The following is a 10,448-nucleotide window of genomic DNA, read 5'->3' as shown; positions in this document are numbered from 1 at the left end:
GATGCAATCGATTTGCTTTTCTCATTTGGTATAGAATTTTGCAGAAAGAAACGGTATGTACTATTCGAGAAATTTATTTAAAGAAGTTTTTTTTTATTAGAGAGTCACAAAAATATAATCATAGCTCTTTTTATTTTCTCCCAGCGTAGCAAACATCATTCACCGGATCATGGTAAAGCACTGTCAGCCAGAGGGATGGTGTCTGTTGTCCAGCATTTTCCGGCGCTTCGAAGCGGCGGTACCCTGTGGAAAAAAGCGTGATACGAATGGAAAGAAGGATGTTGGAAGGATCGCATTCGTGGAAATGATCGTTCATGCAGACATTCAAGCGGTAGTAATGGGTTCGATGATAAGTTAACCTATTTGTCCTTTTCAAGAGATAAAATCAGGTAAATTTCCCAATACGAATTCCTAAAGTTCAGTTTGATATGCTGAAGAGAACGTTCATAGATTCGTTCACTCACATACGATTGAGAGAATAGTACTTTTATTAGCTGTGTGTTAGTTTATCATAAACACATTATCGCTTCAGTGTACGTTGAATACTTCATTATGGCCAACGATAATGAAGCGAGAAATAAGATATCTAGCGTGGAATTGACCAAGCTGAGCAGAATGACATCCAATATTAAAATTATAAACTCACGCAAATCTTCCAAACGTAAAGAACATTTTTAAAACATCACCCTAGAGGGCCTTTAAAGCTCTGTCTAGTTTTATCCACATTCTAGATGCGGTGAAGCGTATGAGCAAATAAAAAAAATACTTTACGCATCGCGCATCATCGTGACGATCTAATGTGGTAGTGAAACGATGGCCACATCAGCTGGTCAGTAGGTGGTAAAAGCGCACAGTAATCAGATGGTAGTTAGCGCAAGCCCATACTCGCGCCACAGTTACTTATCGCGCTTGAAACGTGCCTGTGTATTCATCCGTTTATAGCCTCCTTCCCGACGAAGTCACTTCCCAATGTACGCGCGGAACGCATGACGATCAAGTGCGATCGACGGCGATAAAAAAGCATGTGATCTGAGGCAGGAAAAGTGTTCTCTGAGCCCAAGTGCATTTGTTGTGTTGAGTCAGCAGCGGCCACAAATCCTGTACCCTAAGTCCTACCGCTTATGTGAACATCTTCTTGTGCTGGAGTGGACAAAACGATACGGACGATTTTGGACGAGCGTAACAGAAATGTTTGAAAAACGATTTAAACGGCCAAGCGTAGCGAATGGAGACGGTTTAATATTGTACTGCAACCAATATAGTTACTACTGCCACAAGGTATGTTTGATATTTTTTCACAAAATATAAACCAGATATTAAGCCAACAAACTAATAGATCTGCATGAACTTGCCGATCTGTACCGGGCCGTATGATGGCACACTATTTATCTTTCATTTTATCTTCGTTAGACACATCAACTTTACTTCTACTCTATCATTATGTAATGTCTTTTTACACACGCTTTTGCAAACGATCTTGTTCTTCTATGACACGGTGTAGATTGTATAGCTGGAAGTGCAAAAAAAAATCAAGTATTCAATTTGTCACCAAATGGGCATGGGACTTAACCTTGGCGCTTGGCTTTTCATGCGCCCGCCAGCTAATATTTGTACGGGGCTTTTAAAACAGTCATGTGCTCCATATGCGTACACGATGAGCGCAAAGTAACCGGTCATGCATCACCGGATCGTATGGTTGCGTTTGGAATAGAGAGAGAGTATGTTTATCTTACTTCATCTGCCTTCCATAAGTTGATCGTTCCGTTTTTTTTTGTTGTTGTTGTGCAGTTTCCACACGCCTGTGGTATTAGTAAGAGTGCGTTACTCTATTAGCCTCTGCTATTGCCAGCTATCTGGGATTTATACTAAGAAGATAAGGTAATTCCAATTCACTACCGGCAGTCTGTTGTGAATGCGTTAGCGCGTCAAGATCATGTAATCAGAGTGTGAAATAATAATGATATTCACTGTTATAATGCTTTTTACATAGGTTCTGCAGGCACTGCACGAGAAAGGGATCCGGTTCACCAAGTATGATATCGATGTTACCAATGATGAACACTTTTCCGAATGGTTCCTGGAGCTGAATCCGCGTGCCGAGTTGCCGGTGCTGCAGAATGGATTATTAATCGTGCCTGGTTCAAGTCGCATACTGGACTATCTGGAGGAAAATTATCCTAAAAGTAAGTGTTGAAGAAAGTACCTTTCCTGCACAAAAAAACGTTTTACTAATGATCTTCTGGTTATTGCAGACAAAGCCCTCCGGATGCCAATCGGAACGGATAAACTGATTGTTGGCTTTCGGCAGACGATCGAAAGTTTACCGATCGGTGTTATAACGATCGGATCCTTTCTTCATCCCCAGCACGTGGGTAGTCCAAAGTTTCCGTTCGTATTGCCCGTGCGTCAAACGATTCTTGCCCGCGAGGAAACGCTTGCCCAGCGGTTACGGTCGTACGCAACCGAGTATCCTGCTTTTGCGGAGGTTCTGCTAAAGAAGGCTGATTTCCACGAACGCAAACGAAGCATCATTGCGAGCGAAGAATATTTCTGCAAGCTTTTGGTAGCGTTGGACGAATTTCTGACCAGTGTGGAACAATATCTAGCAACGATCGATATCGGCCAGTGTTGGCTAACTGGTGCGGACACGTTCACGATGGTTGATATCAGTCTCGGTACGCTGCTGCACCGATTGTACGTACTCGGGCTGGAGGATCGTTTTTGGGGCGCCGGAAAAAGACCCCACGTGGGGGAATACTTTGCTAAGGTCTGTCAACGGGAATCGTTTCAAAGTGTACTCCCGTCGAAGGTGTCGATTTTGCGCACGGTATGGATAAATACGCCACCGGTTTATAAGGCCGGACTAGCTGCCGTCTCATCCGTGCTAATCAGTTCCACTCTTTTGAAGCGATAATAGTTTCACCAGCGACTCGCTGATGTGGGGAGAGGTGAATTCACAGCCGCTAGCTAACACGATTTTGTGTTTTTGGTTATTCCTTAAAAAATAAGTTAAATCACTGTTACTATTTTTCGTGCATAACTAGTAACATGTATTAATGCCATCTCTTTCCATTCGTTCAAATTCTTGTCCCTTTTCCCGCTTGTTTTGGCTAATCATGATAAGCACTGTTCTACTATCGGCATAACATATGGAAAGAGATGAAAGTTATTTATCTCTTCATCCGACAGAGTAACGTCTCTCGCCAACCAAAAATTTAAATGAGATGTAAGCACGAGTCTTAATCTAGATCTTCGTTAGCTTTTTCAGCGATTTGACGCCTTAATGTTGCAACAAAAATGTTAGCAGAGCAAATGTAAAAAAAAATACAAACAGGCATACACATCAAATACATTCCGAACATAGTTTCACACGATTACTATACTACAGCAAGAGCAAGAAATAAATAGTAGACGTAGAGTTTAGCAAGTTTTTTACTTGTATTTAATCGTTCGACGAGTTTACAAACAAAATACAATGCGAAACAATAATATCAAAACGCAAAACGTAATGTTAACACAACATCAGCGAAGAAACAGAGAGGTGAAGAATCAACATAAATAATAACGTGTAAGTCTGCCTCATAAAGTAGGTTATAACTAAACAACAAACCACCAAAGACGCATTTAAACGAAAGAACACAATAAACCTAAACCTAACTAGGGGTGTCTAGCTTTTCTCGTGGTGGTTTCATTTTTGTCACCCTTACGCGGATATACGTCTGACACGCTTCTTTATAAAAGTAATTTCTTTTGGCAAATCTATCATGCTGTTAGAAGTAGGAAAACAATCATTATTGCTACATTCTGCTACAGGCACTTCTTTACACAGTTTCCCTTTCGAGGTCATTTTGATTTCGAGTTTTTTTTTCTGCTCGAAAGTTACCTACGTAAATGATTGCACTTGTTTTGTCGGTATCGCCATTTGGAACTGGCGAATTATACCTGCAAATAGGAAAGACACACACACAGTCGATTGGTAGAAAGTAAAGTAACAGAAATATTATCATGCTCGTTAATGTTACGCCACACGCAGGCCTATACAGGATAGAAATGCGATTTTTTTAAAAAATGCCTACTGCAATCGAAATATTCCCATCACCTTTACAACAGATTTTTTAAGTCCGCATTGCCTGTTGTCAATCATCAACACACGATGAACGATCGTGCATCTTGCAGCAGAAGCAGATTCCGATTCATAAACAGCAAAAAGTAACCCCAGCCAAAATCGTACGTATTACCTACAATTTACAATCACCTGATACCTTTTAAAAATAATAAACGTAATAGGATGGACACAGAAACAACACACACTACGACTCGAAGCGCTCAAAGCGACTACGGTAGCGAGCATACGAAGGATGGTTAAAGTCCGAGTTGCTATAGTTACTACCGGCGCTACTACTAATGCCACCACTGCTACCTACACGTGAACCATACAGGTGACTACTTACGAATGATCCTTGCACACCACTGCCCGATCCTTCCAGCGGGGATGCGTTTGAACCAACGTTTGCAGCACCCGCCGTCGTGGGGTTAAACGGTTGCCTAGCAGCGTACAGTGGCATTCCCATGAATTTGGGAATTTCTTTACTACCCGGCGTGCTGTTCGCATTTACACCAGCAGTCGTCGATGAAGAACCGCCGTGCTGCAGTAAACTGGCCCTTCGTCGAAGTCCAATTTCCGGCTTGCTGATGGATTGGTAGTTAAACATCCCCTTTCCAACGGGATCGGGCAAAACCGTCGGTATCGGGTACCAGGCACGGTACGTCACGAACCACGTTACCACGGCAATAATTCCACTGAGCACTTTCTCCACCATCCGATGGTGGTAGAGCATCGTACCGACGAGCATCAGATCCCAAAGCAGCTGTAACATAGTCATCCCGATGAAGAACAACCGAATGGTTGGCGTGAAGCGATTGTAGAAGTATTTCAGTGCCTTCAGATCTTCGTCCTTTAAGCTTTTGAGCGGGTTGGACGTTTGTGACGTATCGTTGTTGTTACGATTGTGCTCTTCGTTGCGCAGCAAATCCTTTATACTTTCCCACCCTATGATGGGACGTGCCTCCTCCATCAGCACCAGGCTGGAGTAGATCAGGATAAATGCGTGACCAGAGATGTCGAAACCATTCCACAGGTGGCCCGCCTTTAGACAGCCGGTTTTGGCATCGAATCCACGCACACTGCAACGACCGTAGCTTGATTCGATTATGTTGAACAGCTTCGTCCAAACAAACCAAAACACGGTCGCTATACCGAGTCGGGGCAGATGGTTCCTTAGTAGGCGCTGATTGTCTCCACAGCATATCGTGATCGATGTCATGGCCAGATAGGGAAAAGAGAACAGTAACGTCCATGCCCATCCTAGCTTAACGAAGTATACATTAAACAGATTGTCTGTGCGTGCCAGGTAAGTCTTTGGATATGGCAGAAAGTCGCCTATCAGCGACACGATGAACAATGAACCCAGATACAGCGGGACTTTCAGACTGGTATCGAAGAAAATGATCTTTTTGCACACGTGTAGCACCATCATTGTGAGTACCTCCCGAATCGAGGTCGGTGTGGCGGTTGGTCGGGTGCCCTTAGCTTCGCTTCGTGCGGTTGTATCGTTTAACCCCTGACGAAAGTTCATCTGCGGACGGGCAGCGTTTGGTCCTGCTGCTCCTACGCCACCTCCTGCACCGGTGGCCGATGGTGTGTGGATTGGTTTCCGCTTGTTTGCCATCTGTGCGTACTATTCCTGCGATTGTTCGTCGGTATCGTTCTGATTTTTATTGTGCACCAGGGACACGGAAAGAAGAAAGAATAAAGCCCTTTGTTGATTAGTTGCTTGATGACGATGATGGGAAATTTGTAACAGAAAAAAAAGAAAGTGCAAACATCATTGCCTCAGATACCGAATCTAGCGGTGCGCCATGCAAATTGGTTCGAACTTAAAAATAAACACAGCCACTTCATACGCACAGCAGTGCAGGTAGGGAAGGAAAAATGGGCAAAGGAAAGGCTCACCCGTCCAGTTTTCATACAGCCCCCTTTGCATTCCAAAAATAAAAAAGCCCACTCAATCAAACGACGTTTCCGCATGATGCGGGACGACACTTACATCACTTGTTTGTACCACGGCATTAACAGGAAACAAAATCGAATGGAGTTAATAAGCTTCTTGATGGCAGGAGGAGAAAATGAATTTGGCCAACAGCAGGAAACGTGTGTGTTTATCGTTGAATGATTTACGCACTTTTGAAACACTTCACGCAAAAACAGACGATCTGCGTGTAATTAACAACATCTGCAATTCAAATGACACTTGCACCTTCAGCTGATGTTTCAAAACGTATCGACGCAACAGCAAGACTGCGCGTAGTCCTGGCTTGTTGAATATTTTGGCAAACATATGGCCTCTTTTGTGGGAATCATGTTGTATAAATTCGAAATATTGCTTCTCCGCTTGCTTGATTTATACAAATTTATTGAAAAAGTTTCATTTTCTACATGTTGTTTTTCTGTTTGATTCAAGGTATATAGAGGTTCGTTTTGCTGTCATTGGGAGACCAATTGACAGCTGCCAGCGTATATATGTTTTCTACTTCTTCCTCTTCCCTCGAAGGAATCAAATCGGTTCGGTGTGTGAGCTGGTGTTTTGTGGAGAAAATCTTCAATTTCGCGTCGAAAACAATCGCCAACAGCATTAACTATGTATTCGAACGAAGAACCATGGGATGGCGTAAGTAAATCGCCGCAATGATTGCTGAAACATAAGCCATATTGCTTTTGCCAGTGCAAGCAAAAGCACTGTTGGCTAGACAATTTTCCTAACCTAACTTTGTTGTCTACCGTAGGGCTACGATGAGTACGGCTACGAGATGGGAATGCCGGATGATGGCATGTACGACCGAGGGTACTTTCCGATGCACGAGGATGTGAAAAAGTTTCTGGTGTACTTCTGTACGGTTATCAAGGACGGTGTAGTGTATGAGATTCAGAACTTGTACGAAAACACCTTCCCGAAGCTGAGCGAGCAGCACTTCGAGAAGAAAGCTTGGCCAAGCGAGGAAGAAGTGGCCCATCTGGTGGACAATGACAATTTGTTCCTGATCCTGTACAAGGAACTGTATTACCGTCACTTGCACGCACGCATCCAGGGTGGACCTTCGTTGGAGCAGCGACTGAACTCGTTCTACAATTACTGCAACTTTTTCAACTACATCCTTCCGTCGAAGGAACCGGTCCAGCTGGAGCTGCCCGACATCTGGTTGTGGGAGTTGATCGACGAGTTCGTGTATCAGTTCCAGAACTTTGCGCAGTATCGCGCCCGGCTTACGGACAAGACGGACGAAGAGATGGACATGCTGCTGAACAACAACAGCAAGGTGTGGAACATCCTATGCATCCTGAACGTGCTGCACTCGCTTGTATCGATGTCCAAGATTAAGGATCAGCTGGAGGCGGCAGCTGCTGGAAAGGATCCGGAAGCGGTGGCCGGTGAGTTCGGGCGTCATTCGTTCTACAAGATGCTGGGATACTTTAGCTTGGTGGGACTGCTGCGTGTGCACTCGCTGCTCGGCGATTATCATCAGGCAATCAAGGTGCTGGAACCGATCGAAATCCACAAGAAGAGCCAGTATTCGCACATTCCGTCGTGCCAGATCAGCACGTCGTACTATGTTGGTTTTGCGTACATGATGATGCGCCGCTACTCGGATGCGATCCGTACGTTCTCGTCGATCCTGCTGTACATCCAGCGCACCAAGCAGCTGTACAGCGCCCGTTCGTACCAGAACGACCAGATCAACAAGCAGACGGACCAGATGTACCATCTGCTCGCCATCTGCTTGGTGCTGCATCCGCAGTGCATCGACGAATCCATCCAGCAGGTGCTGCGCGAGAAGAACTATCACGACAACATGTACAAGATGCAGTGCGGAGATTTGGATGTGTTCCGAAATTTCTTCGTGTTCGCCTGTCCGAAGTTCGTGTCGCCCGTTCCACCACCGCCGGATGCGACGAACGATGACTACGTGAAGGAAGCGCTCGAGCATCAGATTAGCGTGTTCATGGACGAAGTAAAGCAGCAGCAGGAGCTGCCGACTATTCGCTCGTATCTGAAGCTTTACACGACTCTTCCGATCATGAAGCTGGCATCGTTCATGGATCGTCTGCCCCGGGATGATGTGGATAAGCAGAAGCTGGAGAATCTGTTGACCCGACTGTTGTGCTTCAAGCACAAGATGAAGAACATCGTGTGGACGAAGGGCGCCAGCGGTTTGGAAGGAAAGTTCCAGTCTGGCTCGGAGTTGGACTTTTACATTGACAAGGACATGATTCACATTGCCGATACCAAGGTGTCGCATCGTTATGGTGACTTTTTTATTCGTAAGGTAATGAAATTCGAGGATCTTAACCGCCGTCTTCACGCCATCAAGGGATAAACAGCAGTGGAACAGGTGAACACGTTATTCGTTTTTCCTACTATAGCTGGGGCTGGCATTAATCCAAACATACAATAGCCGAGTTCGTGTGGAGGGTGCAGTATACAGGACCGCAAACCGTATTCTCGCGTGAAGAGAGAAGGAATCGTAACATAAACATAGAGAAATAGGGAACCGTTGGTAGTAAATTATAGTGGTATAATAAACCATGCTGCCATCATTGAAGGTTCTCGCCAAAAAAATCGAGTGAGTAACTGTTTTGCTATGGTTGAGAAATTATGATTCGTGTAGATATTTATTATTTTGCTAGCTACCATCTACTGGTCGTCATTTGAAACATTTCGCTGTACTGCTTGTAGCGCCATCTATAGTCAGGTATTAATGATTATTGCGCAGTTCGTTTCGCTCCGAAAAGGTTATGCAATTCGCATTGCAGACAGTTTACGTTCTATCAGCCGATAGGTATGCAAACGGATGCGCACCAGGATTAGTGTTACCTCTTTAGTAGTATGTACTCTTAGTATCAAAATTCTAAAAAGCGTCCGTTTTCGCGATGATCGTTTGCGAGAATCGACGTGAAGGAATTAAATGAAATTTGGAGAAAGTTGGCATTATAAATTGATTTACTTTAACGGCAATTGGTTGCAATAAGTTTCTCTTCACTAAAATAACGCTTTAAATTAAAAAAAGAATAAAAAATTTAAGAAAAATAAAAAAATTCAAAACATTTGAAAATTTCATAAGGCTCATTTTTGCCCCAAGTTTCGCCTATAACTTGGTCGGTATCCAACGGATCGCCAATCTTTAACTTGTGGTCGATAGATGGCTTCAATGGCTACATTTTCTTCTTGGACGGCCGTGCCGTCAGATGTCTGTGTCGGAAGTTATTCGCGGATGCAAGTTCCATACCCTGTTTGAGAAAATGTTAAATTTTCCGCATTTTTGCACCAAGTTTCGCCTATAACTTGGTCGGTATCCAACGGATCGCCAATCTTTAACTTGTGGTCGATAGATGGCTTCAATGGCTACATTTTCTTCTTGGACGGCCATGCCCTAAGATGTCTGTGTCGGAAGTTATTCGCGGATGCAAGTTCCATACCCTGTTTGAGAAAATGTTAACTTTTCCTCATTTTTTCCTCATTTATAAGTTGATGTATTTTACTGCAAATTTGTTACAATAAGTTTCTTTTCACTCAAATAACGCTTTAAAATAAAGAAAGAATAAAAAATAACAAAAAAAATTCAAAACAATTTTCAACTCGAAAATTTCATAAGGCTTACCCCTTATGATTTTTTTGGGAAATTTTGCAAAAAAATTTAAATTGATTTATTTTAATGCCAATCGGTTGAAATAAGTTTCTTTTCACTCAAATAATGTTTTAAATAAAAAAAGAATAAAAAATTTAAGAAAATTAAAAAAATTCTAAAAATTTGAAAATTTCATAAGGTTCATTTTTGCACCAAGTTTTGGCTGTAACTCGGTCGGTATCCAACGGATCGCCAATCTTTAACTTGTGGTCGATAGATGGCACCAATGGCTACATTTTCTTCTCGGACGGCCATGCCCTCAGATGTCTGTGTCGGAAGTTATTCGAGGATGCAAGTTCCATACCCTGTTTGAGAAAATGTTAAATTTTCCTCATTTTTGTACCAACTTCTGCCTATAACTTGGTCGGTATCCAACGGATCGCCAATCTTTAACTTGTGGTCGATAGATGGCTTCAATGGCTACATTTTCTTCTTGGACGGCCATGCCCTCAGATGTCTGTGTCGGAAGTTATTCGCGGATGCAAGTTCCATACCCTGTTTGAGAAAAAATTAAATTTTCCTCATTTTTTTCCTCATTTATAAGTTGATGTATTATACTGCAAATTTGTTACAATAAGTTTCTTTTCACTCAAATAATGCTTTAAAATAAAGAAAGAATCAAAAATAACAAGAAAATTTCAAAAAAATTTTCAACTCGAAAATTTCATAAGGCTTACCCCTTATGATTTTTTTGGGAAATTTTGCAA

General features: G+C 42.9%; 3 protein-coding genes across 7 annotated transcripts; 2 read left to right on the top strand and 1 right to left on the bottom strand.

The window, feature by feature from the left end:
* Positions 1-56: 56 nt before the first annotated feature.
* Positions 57-6,516, bottom strand: LOC125770671 (acyl-coenzyme A diphosphatase FITM2). 5 transcript variants are annotated; one of them, XM_049440581.1, is made up of 3 exons: positions 6,108-6,411; positions 4,452-5,768; positions 57-243 (listed from the first exon to the last, which is right to left on the bottom strand). In XM_049440581.1, exons 2-3 carry the CDS (start codon positions 5,727-5,729, stop codon positions 184-186), a joined length of 1,338 nt encoding a protein of 445 aa, XP_049296538.1. In that variant the 5' UTR covers positions 5,730-5,768; positions 6,108-6,411; the 3' UTR covers positions 57-183. The 5 variants fall into 5 exon arrangements, with proteins under 5 accessions (XP_049296538.1, XP_049296539.1, XP_049296536.1 ...); XM_049440582.1 differs by lacking the exon at positions 57-243 and adding an exon at positions 3,420-3,942 and having other exon boundaries at positions 6,108-6,408; XM_049440579.1 differs by lacking the exon at positions 57-243 and having other exon boundaries at positions 3,420-5,768; positions 6,014-6,516.
* LOC125770697 (ganglioside-induced differentiation-associated protein 1) lies at positions 748-3,427 on the top strand. Its single transcript, XM_049440628.1, has 3 exons — positions 748-1,278; positions 1,991-2,183; positions 2,253-3,427. Exons 1-3 carry the CDS (start codon positions 1,189-1,191, stop codon positions 2,912-2,914), a joined length of 945 nt encoding a protein of 314 aa, XP_049296585.1. The 5' UTR covers positions 748-1,188; the 3' UTR covers positions 2,915-3,427.
* Positions 6,517-6,581: 65 nt separating the features above from the next.
* On the top strand, positions 6,582-8,684 carry LOC125770661 (eukaryotic translation initiation factor 3 subunit L). Its single transcript, XM_049440563.1, has 2 exons — positions 6,582-6,728; positions 6,844-8,684. The coding sequence occupies exons 1-2, from the start codon at positions 6,699-6,701 to the stop codon at positions 8,431-8,433; spliced, it is 1,620 nt and encodes a 539-aa protein (XP_049296520.1). The 5' UTR covers positions 6,582-6,698; the 3' UTR covers positions 8,434-8,684.
* Positions 8,685-10,448: the final 1,764 nt, after the last annotated feature.

Source organism: Anopheles funestus, chromosome 3RL (genome assembly GCF_943734845.2).
Source record: "Anopheles funestus chromosome 3RL, idAnoFuneDA-416_04, whole genome shotgun sequence".
In the NCBI taxonomy this organism is placed as follows: Eukaryota; Metazoa; Arthropoda; class Insecta; order Diptera; family Culicidae; genus Anopheles; species Anopheles funestus.
This window is presented reverse-complemented; position numbering and strand designations above follow the sequence as displayed.